Genomic DNA, 22,214 nt, shown 5'->3' on the forward strand with positions numbered 1-22,214 from the left:
AGATGGGATTGTTGATAACAAATATTATCTCCTGTATCATTTATGGTTCTTCAGAGGAACAGAACCAATAGGATAATATATATCTATATCTATATACATATTTTAAGGAATTGGTTCATGCAACCCGAATTCATGGGGCAGGGTGAATTCGATGTTGCCGTTTTGAGGCAGAATTTCTTTTCTGGAAAACTGTTTTACTCTTAAGAACTTCAAGTGATTGGATGAGGTCTGCCCAGTCATCGAGAGTAATCTTTCCTTAAAGTCAACTAATTGTGGAAGCTGATGTTAACCACACCTATAGCACACCTTCACCTAGGCTAGAGTTTGGTTAAATAATTTGGTTCTGCAGCCTAGCCGAGCTGACACAAGACTGACCATCACATCCCCAATTCATAGCCAGGAAAACTGAGGCTCAGAGGGGTAAACAAGCAGCCCAGATCCCACAGGTACAACTGGGAAAGTCGGAAATAGGATCCTTGTCCACATACTTGTCTATGTTAACATTTTTAGGGAATAGGGTTTGAGGCTATTTTTACTGTGCTTTTTTTTTTTTTAATTACACAAGTATAACTTCTATAATAAAAATTTTTTGTCTTTTTAGGGCCACACCCATGGCATATGGAGGTTCCCAGGCTAGGGGTCTAATCGGAGCTGTAGCTGCCAGCCTACACCACAGCCACAGCCACAGCAGATCCAAGCCAGTGTCTTCGACCTACACCACAGCTCACAGCAACGCTGGATCCTTAGCCAACTGAGCAAAGCCAGGGATTGAACCTGCGTCCTCATGGTTACTAATCAGAATTGTTTCCAGTGAGCTACGACAGGAACTCCAATAAAAATATTTTAAATGATTTTTCTCTTGGGAAAAAATAAGACTTGCTTTCTGAAACTATATCATACTAGGTAGATAAAGCATTAAAAACACACACACAACTTGTTATTCCAAAGAGTGAGAAGGAGTTCCCACTGTGCCGCAGTGGAATCTAATCCCACTAATATCCACAAGGATGTGGGTTCGATTCCTGGCCACTCTCAGTGGCTCGGGGATCTGGTGTTGCCCGTGAGCTGTGGTGTAGGTTGCAGATGCAGCTCTGATCCCGAGTTGCTGTGACTGTGGTGTAGGCTGACAGCTGTAGCTCAGATTCGACCCCCAGCCTGGGAACATCCATATGCTGAGGTTGCAGCCTAGAAAGCAAACAAACAAACAAAAAGAGTGACGAGTCAACAAGTGATTGTCCGAAGACTCAGAAAAAAATCACAGATAGAACGAACAAATGTGACCAGAGCTTAGCTACTACTGGTGATTCCAGGTGGACAAAAAATGGGCGCTCATCATATTAGACTTGGAAATTTTCTGTGAGTTTATTGTTCACAATAAATAGTGGGCTGTGAGGGGGTTTCGGAGGAACTGGAGAGAGGAGTAGGTGTCCATATGTTTGGGCCACACAGTCATCACTAATCTAGGTGATGATATGTGGGGAAAGGCTTCAGATTTCAATAAACTAAGGGCACAGGCTCGAACCAACCACCAAAAGTACAAAATTTCCAAAATGACTAGAAGGAAAAATAGACAATCAGAGTAAAAGAAAGGAGATAAAAGAAAAGGCACAAAAACCCAAGAAAAATAGAACACACAAAAAAAGAAGGTAGATTTAAATACCTAAGTAAATCAGTGATTCCATTAAGTGTGAATGGACTAGATGATCCACCTAAAAGAGATACCTCTAAAACCAGAGGATACAGCAAGGTTGAAAATCAAGATACACCATGCAAACAACCAAAAGAAAACTGGCATAGCTATATGTCGACAGCAGACAAAACAGTCTTTAAGGCCAAAATCATTACTAGAAATAAAGCCATTTTATAAAGACAAGAGGTTTGCCTGGAAATTAGCAATGTAAAAATTGTATGCACCTAAAGTAATCTCAAAATATGTAACACAAATAGTGGAAGAAATACATGGAGAAACAGACAAACTTAACAATCGTAACAGGAGATTGTATCACATTTTCCTTAGTAATTGATAGAAAAGGCAGGGGGGGGGGAAATCATTGAGAATCTAGAAGATTAAACAAGGTTAAGAAACGTGATGTGATGGACCCATCTGGAACCCTGCAGCCAAACTTGGAGAAGGCACAGCCTTTGCAAGGACATGGCAACATTTGCAAAAAAGTGACTATATATTTCCTGGCCCATAAAGCAAGGGATGGAAATCACTCTGAGCATGCATTCAATCTATAAATCAATTCGAAAAGAGTAACTAGAAAGTCCCCATACATCTGGAAATCAAGAAACATACTTCACACATGAAATCCTGACAAAAACCTCAAAAACAGGTGAAGGTAGAGAGACCACTTGGGGCCTAGGGGACGGGCAGCTGCCCAGGAACCGCATCAGTCTTGGTTTGTGGGGACAATGGGATGTGTGCCCATCCCATCTCACTGTTCCTGAGTTTCTCAAAGCCAGCATTTACTGAGCACCCAGTGTGTGCCAAGTCTGTGCTGTCTCTCATGATTCTCAATAGGAACATGTGGCAGTTTCCTGTTCCAGAGAGGACAAAGCTGCAGCTTAGGGAGGTCAAGTGACTCATCTAGTCACCCAGCTAGAAGCAGCCCGGGGCTGTCGGGTCCCATGACTACCTGTGAGGCTGGTCATACTCTTGTTTTTCACATGAGGAAACTGAGGCTTATGGCGGAAAGGCAGTAAGTGGTAGGGTTTGATCTGGGAATTTGAACCCAGGTCTAGATGGGCGTTAAGCCTTTACAGAGGGGGAACAGGCTGACGGCTGCTAGGACTTGCACGGCAACCCACAGCTGGTGGGGGGGTTGGAGGGGCAGGAGGCCGGGTTCAGGCCTGAGCTTCTGGAAAGGGAAACAAGTTTGAGAGGAAATGACCTCAAATGCTTCCCACCCCCACTAGACAGGAAGGGAAGGACAAAAGGACAATGCTCAGCCAGACTGAAGGAGAGGGCCTCTCAGGCCCCAGACGCAAGGGCCCCAGGGCTGACAGGAGTCCATTATCCTGAGGTCTCAGGGGTGGAGGCAGTTGAGCAAACAGCAGTCCCCTGGCAACAACACAAAATGGCCTTTGAGGAAGTTTGGGGCCTGCGGGGTGGCAGGGCGGTGGGGATGGAATGCTGTGACCAGCCCCTAAGTAAGGGGGGAGGGGCTGCCCACAGGGCATCTCGGCCACCAACCCTCTCAATGTATTGATGAGGAAGCTGTGACACTGGCCTGGAGTCGCACAGCTGGTCAGCTCCCATCACCCTGGCTGTGGGGTGAGGGAATCTGTGGTGCCCTGTGGGAGCCAGTGCACACTGTTCCAGGCATGAACAGCTGAGCCCAGGAAGCCACAAGTTGCCTATAGTTAAGCCTGGAGCCCCAGCTCCAGGTGCTCAAAGCAGCGCTAGCCCAGAGAGGCCTGGCAAGGAGCCCAAGGTCACACAGCCAGTGGAGGCTACTGGTCTTTCCTTGCCCTGACAGTGCTGCTCTTGCTTTCTGGCTGGAGGTTCGTTTTCCATCCCATCCCCTCTCGTCACCACCACCGCCCCCGCCCCATACCAGCTGTCTCCTTGAAGGGCAGCACAAGGCTGGTCAGATTTCCACAGGCCACGTGGGTGCCAGGTGTGGCTGAGACAGTTGGGAAAACAGGTGGGCAGAGGGGGCTGGGGTGGCAGGGGGCTCCAGCCGGGATCGGACACCACAGCAGCTGCTCTGCACCTGCTCTGAGCTGCTTGTGAGGGCAGGTACTCTGGGGTATGCCAGACCATGGGGCTGCATCCTGCCCCTGCCCCTGCCCCTGAAGCTGGCTGGTAATCCTGATTTTGAGTCTCTTTCTCTCGTGGGCCCTCAAGTTCCCCATCTGTACATGTACCCACGCTATGTGATGAAGTAATGCGGTGTGTGCAGTGTGGTGCCCGCTGGCACTGTGATGGTTGGATGCTGCTGCTGCTGCTGCTAATGATGATTGCCTCCTGGTGGCCTGGTCAGAAGGCCAGAGAACCTGTGGGCCACGTAACTCCTGGGGCCTTCTTCCTCTCTGGCAGCCAGCGCCCGCTTCCTCAAGCCCCGTGTGTGCCATCCCCTGTGCTGGCTCTGTTTACTTTGTCTCATTCAACTGGGCAACACTGCCCTTCGCAGAGCCCCTTGGACCAAGCATCACTGTTTCCATTTTACAGAAGGAAAACAGGGTTCAAAGGAGAAGCCGCTAGAAGGACACTCACCACTAAACTGTTCACAGCCGTTCCTCTTAAGGAGTGAGGCTGGAGGCAGTGTAGTGAGCAGACACTTGTGATTTTCAATGTTCAGCCTTCTATATACACTTTTTTTTTTTTTTTTTTGTAGCCAGCATGTAATTTAAGACATTTTTAAAAACTGAAAACCTTGGCTTGTGCACTAGGAATAAAGTTGTGTAGAACTGTGAGTGGACCCAAAAGAGGCACAGAGAAGTCAGATCCAGGTTGGATCCTCCATGCCTCCTGCAGGCTCTGGGCCTGTCCCTTCCATCTCCACAACAACTCCACGGTCAAGGCCGGGCCAAGCAGCACCCCGAGCAGGACTAAGTGCAGGCACAGCCTCACCTGAAGAATAATAGTGACTGCAACACTGTGGCATTGGGACAACTGGGGACTGTCCTTCTGCCCTCACAGTTCTCTTTAACATTGTTGTCTGGGATGCATTAAGAATTTTGAAAATTAGGATGCCGCAGCGGAAACAATTCCGACTAGGAACAATGAGGCTGTGGGTTTGATCCCTGGCCTCGCTCAGTGGGTTAAGGATCTGGTGTTGCCATGAGCTCTGGTATAGTTCGCAGACACGGCTCGGATCTGGCATTGCTATGACTGTGGCATAGGCTGTCAGCTGCAGCTCCGATTGGACCCCTAGCCTGGGAACCTCCATATGCCGCAGGTGCAGCCCTAAAAAGCAAAAAATAAATAAATAAAAAATGAAAAAATTAAAGATATGAAATACCATAAAAGTCTCCTCTAGCTAGTCTGTGGCCCTAACCTCACAAGCTGAATGGGTCTATCACAGAGGCCCTGCCTGGCCACCTACCTGACCCCTGCATTCTGTCCTCATCGGGGCCTAGCCTCAGGAGAGTAGTGTGTTCAAGACCTCCACAGGGCTTTTCCCACAGCTCAGAGGTTTGTCCTTCTTTGTAAGAGTCCCTAGAACATGGGAGAGGCTCCAGGGGCCTGTGGGTAAAAGTCCCTGAACATGAGAGCTTGGAACACAGATAGGAAGCCACAGCCCACACTGGGGACAGTGGGTGGTGGTCAGGCCCCCTGAGCTTCTCAGGTTCTTTCTGGTGTCTGGGTCACTTTGCTACCCAAACAGTCTTAGAAAAAAAAACCAAAAAACAAACCATGCTGGAGTTCCTGTCGTGGCTCAGTGGTTAACGAATCCAACCAGGAACCATGAGGTTGTGGGTTCGATTCCTGGCCTTGCTCAGTGGGTTAAGGATCTGGTGTTGCTGTGAGCTGTGGTATAGGTTGCAGATGCGGCTCGGATCTGCATTGCTGTGGCTGTGGTGCAGGCCGGCGGCTACAGCTCCGATTGGACCCCTAGCCTGGGAACCTCCATATGCCTCGGGTCTGGCCCTAGAAAAGACAAAAAAAAAAAAAGCTAAAAATATAATAAGAAAAAAATAAGACCAAGTTTCTACATACATAGTTTTTTTGTTTTTCTTGTCTTTTGTTTTTTGCCTTTTTTTTTTGCTTTTTGGGGCCACACCCACAGCATGGAAGTTCCCAGGCTAGGGGTTGAATCAGAGCTGCCAGCCTACACCACAAGCACAGCGATGCCAGATCCAAGCCTCATCTGTGACCTACACCACAGCTCATGGCAACACTACAGCTCATGGGTTATAGTGGGAAAATGTGGACTCCTGATATAATAATACTTTAATAACACAGCTCGCCAAGCCAGAGTGCTTACTATGTGCAGAATGCTATTCCAAGCACTTCGCATGTATTAACTCAAATCTTGAAGAAACCCTACAAGGCGAGTATTAATCATCCTCATTGTAAACATGAGGAAAAGGAAGCACCAAACAGGTAACTTGAGGTGGGTCGTGGAGTCTGGCCCTCGAGCCTAAAGGTACACAGCTGGTTTTAAACCAACCTAGAGAACCCGGACTGATTAACAGGGGAGGGTGGAAGTCCAGAGCTCACCAGGATTGCAAGATGTCCTACCCTCATAGTTCCCATCGTGTCCGAAAACAAATCCAACTAAGAACCATGAGGTTGTGGGTTCGATCCCTGGCTTCGCTCAGTGGGTTAAAGATCCAGTATTGCCGTGAGCTGTGGTATAGGTCGGCAGCTGTAGCTCCGATTTAACCCTTAGTCTGAGAACTTCCATATGCCTTGGGTTCAGCCCTATGAAGCAAAAAAAAAAAAGTCCTACCCTCGCTGAGGAGTGAGCACGTGACCCCCACTGGGCCAATCGCATGCTCTCCAAAGATGGCTTCACCCTGGATTCTCAGCCCTGCTTCCTCCCTGTCATTCCCATTTGGATTCCACTCCCAGCCCCTTTCCCTGTGGTCCCTTTTGCATCGATGGCGTCTGTTGTTTACAACCAGAGACCCCTGCTTGAGGTCTCCTGTCCACTCAGATCTACCTCTAAGGGAAGCGGGTCCTCTGCGAACCTGACCACTAGGGATGGATATGGCTGGGTGCAAAAAAAGTGAGCCTCCGCAGCGATAGACCACATGGCTCTGTCCTTACTCTTGAGTCATTGATCATCATTTTCACAATTTGGATTTGGAACACAGAAGGCCTACTCATAAAATTTGCAGCTGCTGCAAGTGGCAGAATTAATGCTTTGTGCAATGGCAGCCAGACGTACAGTGCTTTCAAGACTAGACTGCTGGATGGGATCCAAAAAGATGACATTTAACCAGCATAATGTAAGATCTTTCGTGTTTCCGAAGAAGCCATTGTGCAAGTATCAGATCAGGGAGGGAGAGGTGACTGGACAGTAGTTCATGGGAAAAAGCTCCCACTGCGAATTCAGTGAGTCACCAGAATAATGTAGCTGCCGAAAACACAAATGACTCTAGTAATGCAGGCTACAGCACTGGAAATTGAGAAAACTGGAGGTGATGGTACCTTTCGACTTGGCACTTATCACTACCTCCAAAGAGCATGTTTCTACTTCTAGTTGTCACACTTTACAAGGGACAATGACAAATACAATGCATTCCAGTAAAAGTGGCCCAGGTTGTGGGGAAATGACTGAGACGTGAAGGGGATGTGTGCGCAGGGGAGTCCCAGAAAAGAGGCCCAAAAGGGATAATATTAGGGGACCGGCCCTGGAAATTACAGAGAGATTTTATTCAAAGCCCGTTGGATGGCAAATAACCCAAATCACACTGGAGCTCACTCAGCAAAAAAGAATTTACTCTAAGGAAACAGGTGTGTTTTAGGACGGCAGCCTTGGGGACTGGAGTTGGGAGCTGGAGAGCTGGCAGGAAGCTGGGCATCTGACTCTCCACCTCTCTCTCCTCTCTGCTTGTTTTCTTATGAAAAAAGTTTTCTCTGCTTCCTGGGACACTGTCAGAAAGCACATCCTAGCCCTGGCACCCCCTGATCTACTAAACTTCTCAGGATTAGGCATGATGGGGACAAATAATGGAGTCACCCAGGACTCTCCAACAGCATGATGGGATAGGCTGTCCTGCAGGGTACAGAGACCTCACTCAGAGGGGGGATGGGGCAGAGGCTCATACTCCAACCTCCCCAAACTATACTGAAAGAATGTCTGGTGCAAGGAATGAGCTGGGGGCTTGGAAGTTATTGGACATGGGTTTGAATCTCAGCTCTACTACGCTCCAGCTGTGGGACCTTGAGCAAGTCATTTCCCTCTCTCAATCTCCAGGTTGCACTTTAGAATAGCTGTGTACCTACGGTAGTTTCAGAGGAACCAAGGAGCCTGGGAAGGTAGGTACTTAGGGGCAATGAAGAGAGACAAAGCTGGTCCCAGGACTGTGGGTTACCCTCAGGGGCTGGAGTGATTGTGGGAAAGGTCAGCACAGAGCCCCCTCCCCAGGCAGTCTGGACTGAGGGAGGAGAGAACGGGGCAGGCTCCTAGAGAATGAAGAGATAGTCGTCAAGGGGTGGAGAATGTCCCCCAAGGGCCCTGTTGGAGAGGCTAGGATCTGGGTCACCCAATCCTGCGGGCAGAACCTAAGCCAGTGAGATACTTCTGCTGCCTCTGTGACTGTGACCCATGCATCCCCCCTGCTGCCATGGACCCCATCCTGCAGGTGCAGCCCCTGCCCAAACCCAGGGTTAGCCATACCCTCAGGTCCTGCTGGTCATGAAGCCTGACAGCTCCTAATTACCATGTTCTCTCTACATTGTGGGCTGTACCTGGGTTGTGGGCCCCTTGGGTGAGCCTAGCAAAGGGCATTTTGAGCTTTATTTTAAGCTAAAGTGACAAAGATGGATGTCAGGCCCCCCCCACCCCGTTCTCTGAGCACTTACTGCACACCGGGTCCCTTAACAGGCACATCTCACCAGCTCCTCACAAGGCAACCACTTTCAGCATCTGCATTTTACAGATAAGAAAACCGAGGCATTGAGTGATCAGGCATCTTGCCCAAGGTTGCAGAGCTTGTAGTTGGCAAAACCTGGGTTGAATCCAGATCTCTTTGGGGCAGGAGTTCTCAGTCTGGGAGCTGGGCAAAGGAAAGCCACTCAGAGGAAGTGATACTGGAGCTAGATCCCAAGGTGGCCTCGAGGGTGGTGAATCCTGTGTGCACAGGCCCAGGTGGGAATGGAGATGAAGGGATGGAAGAAAGGGCCCTTGTGGATAAGTTCAGGGAGCAAGGTGGGCAGGTGACAGAGGCAGAGAGGTAGGCACGATGCTTTGGTCCTTGAGGGCCCTGGAATTCACGGTGGGTGGTGAATTCACCACAGATTCCTGGGTCCCCACAGGCTGAGTAGTCACTGGGCCTGACGGATGAGGCTTATTCAGAGAGCTCTGGGAGAGATGGGCTGGGCTGGGGAAGGTGGTTCTGTGCCCTTCAGTAAAGCAGAAGCAACTGGGTGGCCAGGGAAATGCCAAATGGGGCAGGGGCTTTAGAGTGCCTACACAGAGGGAACAGGGAGAGGGCCTGGGGAGCCAGCTACCGGGAGTGGAGGTGTGGTGGGGGGGCACGACTAGGACCCATGTGTGGAGCTGGAGGCGGGTGGCCTTATAGGTCCAACTCAGATGGGTCCCTGGAGAGCCAATTCCGTGACCTGGGCCCTTTGGGAGTTACAATGGAGTTAGGGCCGCCTCAAAGCCGCCATTGTCACTCCCTCTCCCGCCTGACTGTCTAGGACCTAAAATAGAGCGAGAGAACAGCAGATCTCCGTGAGAAGAATTTCTGGCAGAGAGGTTTGGGGGGAGGGGTGTGAATCACCACTGGGAACCCTTGAGTTTGAAGCTCGCAAAGCCCAGCTGCCCCAGCTTCACCCCCAGGGAGCCTGAAATCCACTAGACAGTGGGGGAGTGTCTCAGTCCTACCCTGTCCCACTGTGGAGAGGGGACTGGGTTCTGGCCCCAGCTCTGCCATGGAGGTGCTGGAGGACTGGGCCAAATCTGCCCCCTCAGAGCTTCAGTTTCCCAGACGTACCAGAGAGCTATCCGCTGTGAGGCCCCTGGAATTCATGGCAGGTGGTCCTAATCCAGGCCTCAGGGTCAGGCAGATACAGGATGAAGCCCCAATTCGTTTCCTATTTGCTGAGGGACCTTGAACAAGTTCCCCCACTCCTGGAGCCTCAGTTTCCTCATCTGAAAAATGGACATTGAAACCAAGTTCTGTTCTTTCCTGGTTTTAGCTTGAAGTGGCCAACAAGGAGCTCCTTGGGCCTCCCTCTACACCCTCAGACAGGACACTTCGTGGTGCCAGGAATGCTAACAGTGACCCCACTTTTTAATACCCTGTGCTTTGCATATTGCTTCCGGCTCTCCGCATCCTGGAAGGCAGAGATAATCCGTTTCCAACCCTCTTCTTGTGAGTTCTTGGGTACTGGACACTCCTGGAGGAAAGGGGTCTTGGCTCCACAGTGGGCCCTCCAGGGCACTTACTATGTGTCAGGCCCTGAGCTTGGCTCAAGCCTAGAGCCCTGGAGGACAGAGATGGGTTTCTCCTTTGTGCCGAAGGGGAAACTGGATCGTCTCAAAGACGGCTGTGGGCCTTTGGAAACTGATGGGCACTGCGCAAGGGCTCAGGGGAGAGATGGCGCGGTGTGTGGGGTCGGCGTGCCCTCTAGCGGCCGCTGTGCTTGCCGTCTTGCCCCGCGACCAGAGCTGCCCAAGGTTCCACTTGCAGCGGTCTGGGCAGGGAAGTCCCTTCTTAGAGCCCCCGGCAGTCCCGCCTGCTGCTGCCCCATCTCCCATGAGCTCAGAGCAGTGTCTCGCATACAGTCTCCTCTCTTGGCTTCCTAGAGACTCTATGGCGGCTGCGCGCCCCGCCCCGATTGCCATGGAGACCGCCGGTACACAGTTTCCCCCTTCCCCTTCCTCTGAGCCAGGGCCCGCGGGTCAGGCCAGCGCCCACCTAGGAGGGAGCCCCCGGGGGCGGGCGGCCGCGGGCCCATGAACAGCGGGGCCCCCGGGACGCTGGCGGTGGGGAGAGTGAAATTCTACTGCCGGCACCGCGGGGAGGTGAGGCCATGTCGGGCTCTGCTCAGAACTTTGCTTCTTGGCTTTGTGTCTAGAATGGTTTCTTGTTCTTTGCAGTGGGATTTCGAGTGCTCCCTAGGCTCCAGTTGCAGAATGGGCGCTAGAATTCTAAGCTCTGGTTCCAGAGAGGGCTCAAACTCCTGGCGGATTCCAGCATTCTTTGGACTCTGGCTTAGAGGGGACTCAGGGCTTAGAGCAGATTTTGAGCTAGTTCTCCAGCTTTAGAATGGGCTTTTGGCTTCTGGAGAAGGTTCCAGCCTCTGGCTCCAGTGAGGGCTTGCTCTGAGCTTCAGACTCGTTTTACAGGACAGCAAAGAGAGCACCAAGCTCTTGGCTCTACTGCAGGGTGGTTTCTAGGTTCTAGTTGTCAAGTGAGGCCTTAGGTCCAAGTTCCTGGGGTAGTGTTTAGGGCTGACCAGAAAGGTATATCCTGCCCCAGGACAGGACTTCTCTCCTTCCAGGTCAACTCCTCCACCTTCTCTCCGGACGGCCAGAGGCTGCTCACGGCCTCTGAGGACGGCTGTGTGTATGGCTGGGAGACTCAGAGCGGGCGGCTGCTGTGGAAACTGGGTGGCCACACAGGTGGGGCTCTTCAGCCTAGATGGGGAGACGGAGGCCCATGGGCCTGTTCCGGCATTCTGCAGAGCCCACCACAATGACCTCTGACATTTGACCTGGGCATCTGAGCAAGACAGCCAGGCAGGGATGGGGCAGGAGAGAGGACCCGGTCCCTGGGATCCTGGGCCTGACTCTGACTGACCTGGACTCAAATCCTACCACGTAAAACTGTTTAAAATATACGTAATATCGTACTAGCCACTTCGAACTGAAACTCTATACCCATTAAGCAACCCCGTTCCTCCCTTTCCCCAGCCCCTGGCAACTGCTACTCTGCCTTCTGTCTCAGATTTGACTAAGTACCTCATTTAAGTAGAATCATATAGTATTCCTCTTTGTGACTAATTTCACTTAGCAATAATGCCCATAAGGTTTTTTTTTTTTTAAACTGTGACCACTTTTTTTAACCTACTTTTTGGACTGTGACTGCAGTCATGTCACCTCTCTGAGCCTCTTTAAAATGTGAAGAGTTGCTGCCCTACAGGATGAGATAGTGTGAGCAAAGTGCCTGGGCACCCAGCACCGACTTGATAAATATAACTATCATAATTAAGGAGACAAGAAAAAAAATCTGGCAATGACATGGCAGCTTGACTCAGGCTGTAATAGGGAAAGTCCAGGGGCTGGGGCGCTCAAAGGGAGCAATGAACCTAGGCTGGGCTGTCAAGGGGTTTCTGGGAGGTGCTTGCATTTGATTAGGGTATTCCATGCCAAGGTAAGGAAGCCCAGCAATTTCCAACTTCCAGCTGGCTGGAGGGGAGGTAGTCTGTGCGACTGAAGATATCGGTGGGGTCAGAATGCAAGGGCCCGATGTGGAGGGCAATAGCCTGTCCCTTGATCACGGCCACCTGTCCCAGGCCCGTGAAGTTCTGCCGCTTCTCCCCTGATGGCCGCCTGTTTGCCAGCACTTCCAGTGACTGCACCATCCGCCTGTGGGATGTCGCAAAAGTCGAGTGTCTGCAGGTCCTAAAGGGTGAGTGGGCTGGGAGCCAGGCAGCAGTCCTGGGTTCCCTTTCCAGTCCTGCTGTGTCCTGTGCCACCTCACCACACCCCACTTAACCCTGGGCTGCTGCTTGCAGGTCACCAGCGGAGTGTGGAGACAGTCAGCTTCAGCCCTGACTCAAAGCAGCTGGCATCAGGTGGCTGGGACAAGAGGGTGATGCTCTGGGAAGTGCAGGTATGTAGGACAGCTAGGATCCAGAGATGCACACCGTCCAGTGGCCCCAGAAAGGTAGCATCTCCCCCACTGCCATGCCCACCCCGCTGCATCTGGCTGCAGCTACCTTACCAGGCCTTCCTCCACCCCAGCCCTGGTGCCCTCAAATCCTCCCTGCTTGGACTGTCCTCCTCTCCTGTTCAGTCCCAGAAACCCTCCCCAACCCCTGTGCTACATCACATTACACAGGGATGGGCTTGGGTTGCCCTCTGAAGCTCAGCACTTTCTCCTCCAGTCAGGCCAGGTGCTGCGCCACTTAGTGGGACACCGAGACTCCATCCAGAGCAGTGACTTTGCACCCAGCTCAGACTGCCTGGTGAGCCACGCCTCTGCCCAGACACCCACTTCCCTACCTTGGTCTAACCAGTAGTTAGAATTTCACACCTTGACCCAGTGACTTGGCTCTTCTAAGCCCATCCCCTTCTTTGTAAGGAGATTGGGCAGGGCTTGGTGCCATGGTGCCTGCTGAGAAACCAGGAAGGTGGGTATGAGCTGGCTCCCTGCTCATGGCAGCTGTCTGCAGGCCACCGGCTCTTGGGATTCCACTATCCGCATGTGGGACCTGCGAGGAGGGACTGGAGCCATCTTCCACCAGGAGCTGGAGGGCCACAGGGGCAACATCAGCTGCCTGTGCTTCTCAGCATTTGGCCTGTTGGTGAGCTGGGCTGCTTGGGTTCCAGGGTGGCTCCTTGCTGAATGCAAGACTGAGGATCTTGGGCTACTTTGGGGGCCAAGTACACAGGCCCCAAACCTATGGGCTTAGAGTGGTCTGCTGTCTAGGCATCTGGCTCCTGGGACAAGACTATCCACATCTGGAAACCCTCAACCAGAAGCCTGCTTGTCCAGCTCAAGGGCCACGTCACCTGGGTGAAGAGCATAGCTTTCTCCCCGGATGGGCTGCAGCTGGCCAGCGCCGGCTACTCCCATACGGTAACCCCACCCCGAGCCCTCAGAGCCCACGTCCAGAAATGTCCACATCCCTATCTGCCCTGAATGGCGCCTAATGCCTGGCAAAAAGGTCTTCACTGGCCCAAATTTTAGTGGTACTGACATTTTATGACTCATTCAGGGGAAGAAATTTTTCTATCAGATATTATGTTAAATACACCTCACAGACAACAAAATCCAGACCAAGCAGTTTAGATGTTGGCAACGACTCACCCCAAAGATGATTTTTCTCAAAGATCCAGACACGTCTGCGAGACCTTCCTACCTTTCCACTTGTTTCCAGGTCAAAGTCTGGGACTGCAACACAGGAAGGTGCACTGATACCCTGAAGGTAAGGGCTGTGGCTGGAGCAAACGAGGGTGTAGTGAAGGCCTGCCAGGGGTGGCCTGCACCCCCAGAGCCCAACACCATGCTTTTGGCAGGGAGTCCTGGATGTGGCCCACAGCTGCGCCTTTACCCCAGATGGGAAGCTCTTAGTGTCTGGAACTGCTGATCAGGCAAGATGCCAAGTCCACTGCAAATCACCCAGAGCTGCTCAAAGATAACATCACACGTATGGCTCAGATCCCTGTGGCCAGGATGCCACAGCCCCACACCAGGGCAGCCGACAGCAGCTAGCCTGCTGGAATCCAGCAAACACCAGGTAACCATACACAGTAAAGGCCGCGCCAGCCCATCTCTCCAGAAGTTAGTTCAAATGCCTATAAACACAAAGCAACATCAGCCAGTTTGTTTCTTTTATTGCTCCCTGGATGCTCAGGCCTTGACGGCGAACTTCCGGAGTGGGTACAACCGCTCCTTCCGCTGCTGCTTCTTGGTCTTCAGGTTCTCCTCGTGCTTGTTGAGCCGGCGGCGCATGGCACGTGTTTTCTTGGGCCGTAGATCCAGAGGCTTGTACTTCTTGCCCTGGATGAGGGGGGAGCGGGGGAAGCTGAGGACCAGGGTTTGGGAGCTACTGTAGTAGCTAAGGAAGCCCCAGTCAGAAGTGAAGTGTTGGGGAGTGACTGAGGGAGGTGGGTGCGGGGGAGACGCAAGCGTGAGGAGCCGTATGACATTCGTCCAGCAGGCGGCTGTCAACACGGGACTGCAGAATGAAGTGTGGGCAGGCCACCTACTCCGCTTAGTAACCTTTTAATTTCCCCAAATTCCAAACTGAAAGAGGACTGCCCCCACTTTAAGTTTACTGACTTACTAGGCTAAGAAGTGACTTAACTTTGCCCAAATCTCAGTCAAGCTGTGGCAGACCTGGGGCATGCCCCCCAATCAAGTGACTTCCCTATCTGGTGCTCTTTCCACCAATTCCGAGCCCGAGTCAGTGTTACACCCTAACCCAGCAAGGGACATGTGGCACCCACCAAGCCTTGAAGGCGGCTGTTATCTTGGCTTAAGTTAAGGCATGGATGTGTGAACCGGCGGGAGGAGTGTGGGGTGTCCAGCTTAAGCTGGGCTCCATTTACCTAGAGGGTCTGCCAGGTACCTGTGGCGTTTCCTGTGATGACATGCAGCTCAGAGGGAAGATCGGGCCTGGCTCCAGTCATCCTGCTGTGAGGGGCAAAGCCCCGCTTCCTGCCTTGGGGCCCCTCCCACCACTCCTGCTCCCAGACCTTTCACAGAACCATCATCTCCATCACTGCTCCCACCCCACCTCCTGGCAGCTCTCAAGGTCTCTTGTTCCGCAAAGGTCCTCTGGGGCCTCTTCAACTTGAGGCCTTATGGTAGGTGCTTAGCCAGGAATGAGACCTGTTCCTGGCTCAAGGAACTCCCATCCCAGAACGTGGGAGAGAAAACAAGTCGTGCGTTGGTGGGGAGAAGGAAAGCGATTAAGGAAGGTTTCACCTAATGACTGGCAAGAGCGTCAAAACCAAACAACATGGATGGTGAAAGGAGAGAAACCAGAGCAGGCACAAGAGCTCCGAAGAGCGGCAGCTCAAGCCGGGAACTGCCAACAGCCCGGAGGGAAAGGCACAGGGCGGCTGAGTGAGGTTCAGATCAAGAACATCCTGGGTGCAGAGAACTGCAGAAAAAAGGCAGGAGATAAGGGCAAAGGAGGGGCGGGCTTCGAGAAGAGACCCAGAAGCGTGGAAGTCTGTCTGCGCACACTCCTCCTATCAGCTGGCCCAGGCCAGGGCCTAATTTACTCAACACCTCAGCTGAAGCAGAGGCAGACCCCTACCTCCCTAAGCCCCACCTGGCTGTCGAGGGTAACTCACTGGATGGTCACCAAGGCCACCCTCCACATCATCCCCCCCACCCCTGAGAGCCTGATGACAGTTTCAGGACCCAATTCTCGGAAAAACACATCCAGAGGTGGCAGCACTCTTCCAAGAAACTAGTATTTCCTGGGATGGGCCAGCCCAGGCAACCTTTTTTTTGGCTGTTTAGGGCCGAACCCATGGCATATGGAGGTTCCCAGCCTACAGGTCAAAGCTGTAGCTGCCAGCCTATACCACAACCCTGGCAAAACCAGATCCTTAACCCACTGAGTGAGGCCAGGGATCAAACCCACTTCCTCAAGGATACTATTTGGGTTCATAAGCCACTGAGCCACAACAGAAATTCCCTCAAAGGTTTCTTTCTTTTTTTGTCTTTTTGCCATTTTTGGGGCCGCTCCCGCGGCATATGGAGGTTCCCAGGCTAGGGGTCTGAGCAGAGCTGTAGCTGCCAGCCTACACCAGAGCCACAGCAATGTGGGATCTGAGCCGCGTCTGCAACCTACACCACAGCTCACGGCAACGCCGGATCGTTAACCCACTGAGCAAGGGCAGGGATGGAACCTGCAACCTCATGGTTCCTAGTCGGATTCGTTAACCACTGCGCCACGACGGGAACTCCTCAAAGGTTTATTTCTGATCATCTTTTCACTAGAGAGAATCCACCAAGTTCTTTTTTTTTCCCCCTGGGGAACTCCAGGCACACCTCTTTTGATAGACCAAATGCTCTAGTCTTCCAAATGCTCATTTGGGTACTGATGTGAAGCCATTCTTCAAATGTAATCAGAAAAAATCCCACTGAAGACAGCAGCTTCAACCAAATGTTGAGCTCCAGCCTGCCTTTGATATTCTTGTCCTGACAGCAGCCCCCACAATCACACAAGCCAACTCCTTACAGTAAGTCAAACGTATGCATACACATCATGGAAACTCTCCTACTGGTCCCATGTCACTCCTTGAACTCTAATGATACTAGTTTTAAGGACAAGACCAGAAATGGTTGTGGAAATCCTAGGCTGAGCAACACTCAACCCACCCCTCCCTAAGACACTGTTTGGAACCTAGGCCCCATCAATCAACTTATTGTAGTTGACGCTGGGAAATTTAACCTAAGCCTTGAAGTCCCCATTTAAAAAATAATACCAGATGCTGGACAGTGAATGACACTGGGCTAGCAATACAATTAAAACATTTAAACAGTTAATTCTCAAACTCCTTAAACTCATCACACTGGTGAGATTTTATTCAAAACCCCAAGTTTCTGGGAGTTCCCATTGTGGCCCAGCAGACGTGAATCTAGTATCCATGAGCATACGGGCTCAATCCTTGGCCTTACTCAGTGGGTTGGGGATCTGGCGTTGCCATGAGCTGTGGCACAGGCCGGCAGCTGTAGCTCCGATTCCACCTCTAGCCTGGGAACTTCCGTATGCCACAAGTATGGCCCTAAAAAACAAATCGCCCACCACCCCCAAGTTTCTAGCAAGACTCCCACATCTTTGAGTACCTGACAACTGCAGCCCCAAGGAAATGCAGTCTGCTTGCCATATACTAGTCAGAAGGCATACCAAAAAAGCTGAGAAGGCTCTGGAAAGCCCCGTTCTGAGCACCTGTGTAGAGAAGCTTACCAAACTGCTCCGCTGGCCAAAGAAGAGCTGGAATTTTGCTCCTTGTAGCCAAGCACCACCCTCCCTTCCCTACTAACCTTATAGAATTTCCTGAGGTTCTCTTTCTGGGTCTGGTTGATGACGGTGAGAACGCGGGCAATGGATTTGCGAACAACTCGGCTACAAAACAGAGACATCAGTGAAGATGGGGAAGGCACACAGCACTCCCCACCAGCTCCCCCATTTTCATCCATCTCAGGAGGAAGGTGTTCTGGAGGCTAAAGAGACAATACATGGGCATCCCAGGTGTGGGGACAGGGGAATGGCTGACATATCTAGTGCTTTTGCAGAATTGTGAAGTGTTCATTGAGGAGGCTTAATGAGAAGAGGTGGAGGGCAGATCAGGAAAGACATTCCACCCCAGGTCATACATCCTGAAATCTATAAAGAAGACCTAATCAATGTTGATTTGAATGAGCTGACTGGAGGGACTCATGCCACAAGCTGGGCAACCAAGTTCAGTTCAGGGGGTCATAGGAGGAGCCACTTGGGAGGGAAAATGAGACATCTGAGAAACAGAAATGCTAGGGATGGGGTGGATGAGTGGGGAGGCTGAAATGAGGAACAGGCTGGATAAGCGAATTTTTAATCATGTTGAATATGAGGCATGTAGCAGGATGAGGGCCACTCAGTTAACGGTAAACCGCTCTTGAGGATCCACAGAAGTTGCTTGCACACTAACATAAGAAAATTACTGGGGACCCATTTTATAGAAAGGGAAAAAACCCTTAGTGATCAGGCAACCTGTCCAGAAGGTTAGATGTGGCAGAAGCAGAATTTTTATGCCCAAGTTGACTAACTCCAAACCCATGTTCCTTTCACGAGGCTTGGTTTTTGCTCCACATACAGCAGCTACACTACAACTCAAGTAAGAGGTGCAACCAAGTGAGGAGAGATAAGACAAAAATCAAGTGCTGGTAGGAGGTAGGAGAATGGGCTCCAGTTAGATATTCGGAGGCAGCATTAAAACAGGTCTTCAGGGACAGCCAGTTCTTTCCCCAGCCAGACAGGCCCAAGGAGGTGTCAGGCAAAAGGACCACAGGGTCAAATGCAGGTAAAGGCAGCGGGTCTCCAGGCGCCTCGGCCTGAGCAAGGGGAGCCGGGAGAGGATGGCTAGAAAGGGCGTGATGTTCCCACCCACAGATCCATGCAATAGGCACTTAAAACGCTCCCAATGCTTTTGTATCCCCCACACCCAGAGGGCCGTGGTCTGAACATCCGTCACTTACATCTTGGAGAGTTTGGAAGCCGCCCCGCCTGTCACTTTCGCGACGCGCAGTTGGGACAGCTCCACCTTCAGGTCCTCCAGTTGTTTCAGCAGCTCCTCCTTCTTCTTGCCCCGAAGGTCTCGAGCCTTAATCTTGGCCTGCGCGCAAGAAAGAGTAAAGTCTGGTCAAACACCTGCAGGGCCGTCTGCCCCACGGCCGCTTACCGAGGCCTCCACCTCCCGTCCTCCCCTCCTCCCGCGTCGTGATCAGCCCCTCGGGGCGCGCGCCTCGCACTGGGCCAAGGGTGCGCTGGAGGGCCTGCACGACCGCGCCTTGGGCAGGGCAACCCAGGCTCCAGCAGACGCGGTCTCGCCCAGGCCTGCTTCGAGACGGGCTGCCACCCCTATTCCGCAGAAGGAAAGACAGAGGCCCAGGCAACGAGCACCTCTCCGGGCCCAGGCCTCTGGTGGAAGGCGAGAAGCCGGCTGGGGCGATGCTAGGCCATTCCGCACAGCGTCCCACAGGCCAGGCTGGCAGATGAGCTCCCAGGACTCGCCTCGCGGCCCCCACCCCAGCCCCCGAGCCCCACAACGCGCAGATGGCACCCGATACCCCGGCCCTCACCATGGCTGTGCAAGCTGCCGCCGCCGCCTTCTTGGAGGGAAAGAGGAAGAGGCGGGGCTGACCTCGGCAACTACTGCCGGGTAGCGGTGGGCGTGGCCAGTGGCTCCGCGGCCGGGGAGCTCCAGCTCCTCCCTGCTACTTCCAGCCCTACTGGCGCGCCGCGAGTAATGAGTGGTAAAGTTAGTCCAGCTCTGCTCCGGGGAGCCGGAGCCCCGCCCAGCAGTGCTCGCCTCTTCCTTAGATTTGGTCTAATGCCCTGAGCAACGCAGTGGGGTAAGCGAGGCCTGGGGTGAGGGGCAATTTGCCAGAGATGGCAGAGTGAAGACGGATTCATTTATTTCTTCATTCATTCATTCGGTAAATCTTTGCTGATCGCCCAGTCTGCACTACTTCCAGCTAGGAACCAGTGTTCCGGAATATAGGGGATGAAGGTTGGGGTTTTCAAAGATGAATTAACATGGCCCCCCTCCCTTGAGGGAACTTGAACTTCAAGGTGGGCGGGGAGGACCGGGGTCAGACAGGTATAATCCAACTGCATAAATATTCTAGTGGAGGCAGCCAGTGGTAAGGTCAAGAGCAGTCATGGCTTTTTTAGTGAACCTGACCCGGTTTCAAATTCTTACTCTGTTGCTTGGAGCTAGCTGAGACTCTAGGCAAATCAAATCCCTTCCCCTGAGTGTCAGTTTTCTCACCTGTGAAGTGTGGTATTTGTGAGGATCAGGAAAATGACATGTAAAACTCTAGTCCAAGACCTGATGTGTAACAATTGCTCAAAGTATTATCCATATTAATGCTCCCAGTTTAATGAACACTTGAGGGGGCCCTGAAAGCTAAAGGGAAGGGAAAGTGATCAAGCTTTCTAACTGGACAGTTTTATCGTTGCTCCAACCAGCAAATGTGTATCAGTCAGTGCTCTAGTGTCACTCTACTGCCCTTAACAAAGACTCATCCGCATGTCTTAGAGCTCTCATTAAAGCCAGGTTGCCCCCTGTTGCTGTCAGGTGTCACCTCCAGGGAGCCTCTGCTTGTGTCTGAAGCTTTCTGTGCAATCCTCTCTTTAGCTCCAAACACACTGAATTAAAATGAAAGTTATGTGTTTATCTCCACAGCCAGCCTGGAAGTTAGTTCCCCAAGGGCAGAACCATGGCGAACACCTGGTTTATTTTTTCTAGACTCCAGGCCCAGCACATGAATACTTGTTGGATGAATTGAATTAAGAAGCATTGCCTCAGACCACAATGAGGCAAGACTTCCAGGAAGTGGAGGGAACTAGGGAAGAGAGGGCAGAGGACAGTGCTGGTAAGGATTAGTTTTACATGGAAGTTGAATGGTGCACAGGAACTTGGCTGTCCTGTTTTTCTAAATGCTTATAGTTCTGTTAATGATTGTGTACATCTTTTTGGAACTTGAAGCCATCTATGACTACTGTTTGTTATATGCCACATCCAATCCATTTCCAAATTCTACAGCCTTTATCTTCAAAATACCCAAACTTATCCCATTTCTCTTATTGGCACCTGCCAGGCCTGAGCCACCACTGTCACTGGGACCACTGGTGTCATCTCTTAAATCACCAGTTTGGCTCTTGCTCCATGTGTTCTCAGTACAGCTGCTAGAAGGACCCTTTTCAATTTTGAGTCAAATTGTGTCACTGCTCTGCCCAGAATTTCAAGGGCCTGTCAAGACCACATCCTTTCTTCAGCCTACAAAGCCTCACCCTACAGCAGCTCCTGCCCCCACCTCCCTTCCATCTCATTTCTTCTCCCTCTTCTGCTCCAGTGTGGCTTTACTGTTTCTGGAATACACCAAGCTTGCCCTGCCTTTGAACCTTTGCTTGGCTCCCTCCTTAACTTCCTTCAGGTCCCTGTTAAGTGTCACCTCCTCAGGGCCACCTCTTGACCATTAAGGTATTCTCAGGAACTGCATGGTTTTTTTTTTTCCCCTCAGCAACCAGTTATCCCTGACATAGAATCCTATGGATTTTGAAAATTCTGCCTCCCTGACTGGAATGGAAATCCACGATCATAACCAGTGACATTATTTCATTCACCAGTTTATTTGGGGGCTTTTTCCTTACTTGTAAAAGTGAGCATTTCTGGCTTAAAGTTCCTTCTGATCAGGATGTTCTGGGAATATGAATTTCTGCTGTATTGTGGCCTGAGTCACACAGATTTCTTTCAAGGTATGGAGCTGAAAGGCAAGTTTTCCAGGACCCCTGGGACTTTTATTCAGCACCTATCCCACTGTAGGAGTCTTTTGCTGTTGTTTTGCATGCGGAAGTACCCAGGCCAGGGATAGAAGCCTTGCCACAGGAGTAAGACTGCTGGATCCTTAACCCATTGAGCTACCAGGGAACTCCTGTTGGAGTCTGTCTTTAACACCCTAGATAGCATCCTAGTCTGGCAAAATTTTTTGATCTGTAGAGACAGTTCATGAGAAGTATTTGAAGCAATGAAACGGGTCATTTCACTAACTACAGGTCTTCATTAAAAAAGAGTACTATCATATGAAAACGAAGACCCAATGTAGTCTAAGGCTAAGGCTCATTAACAGAACCCCTCAAGCAACAGCCCACGCACCACAGAGTAGCACTTGACTCTGCCGTATTTGTGCTCTGCTCAACCTTCCCCATCTCAGACTGGGGAGACCCTTACTGCTCCAGCCAGACAAGACTTCTCAGGCCCCAAGACCTCGCCCTCCGCAAGAAGGGTGGCCACTGGGCCATCTCCCTATCCCTGCCCACCTCCCCCTCGGTCAAGGTGACTGCTTCACGCGCAGGGCTCAGAATACTGAGGTCCAAATGCCTTCACTGTCTTGTCAGCACCCTGGACACACTTTAAACGTCTTTAAAATCTCCCAGTACATTAACAAGAGTCACTACAACAGTAAGGCAAAAGCAACCTCCTCTAAGCTCAGTAAGGTAGCGTCCGAAACTCCTAAAATCTGAGACCATACGTTCTCCTAACCCTACGTCACTCCCTGGGCACAAGAACTACTACTCATCCTTCAGGCCTCAGCTGGATAGGTTTCTTCTCCAAGAAACCTATCCAGCA

General features: G+C 51.5%; 2 protein-coding genes across 2 annotated transcripts; one reads left to right on the forward strand and one right to left on the reverse strand.

Annotated features, from left to right (window-relative positions):
* Positions 9,063–14,008, forward strand: WDR38 (WD repeat domain 38). Its single transcript, XM_021068623.1, has 9 exons — positions 9,063–10,655; positions 11,135–11,257; positions 12,150–12,264; positions 12,371–12,468; positions 12,743–12,823; positions 13,031–13,162; positions 13,288–13,437; positions 13,739–13,786; positions 13,878–14,008. Exons 1-9 carry the CDS (start codon positions 10,587–10,589, stop codon positions 13,998–14,000), a joined length of 939 nt encoding a protein of 312 aa, XP_020924282.1. The 5' UTR covers positions 9,063–10,586; the 3' UTR covers positions 14,001–14,008.
* Positions 14,176–19,188, reverse strand: RPL35 (ribosomal protein L35). Its single transcript, NM_214326.2, is given in 4 exon segments — positions 14,176–14,361; positions 17,368–17,449; positions 18,559–18,695; positions 19,162–19,188. Coding segments are annotated over 4 exon segments (372 nt in total). The 5' UTR covers positions 19,165–19,188; the 3' UTR covers positions 14,176–14,211.

This window comes from Sus scrofa, chromosome 1 (assembly GCF_000003025.6).
Source record: "Sus scrofa isolate TJ Tabasco breed Duroc chromosome 1, Sscrofa11.1, whole genome shotgun sequence".
In the NCBI taxonomy this organism is placed as follows: domain Eukaryota; kingdom Metazoa; phylum Chordata; class Mammalia; order Artiodactyla; family Suidae; genus Sus; species Sus scrofa.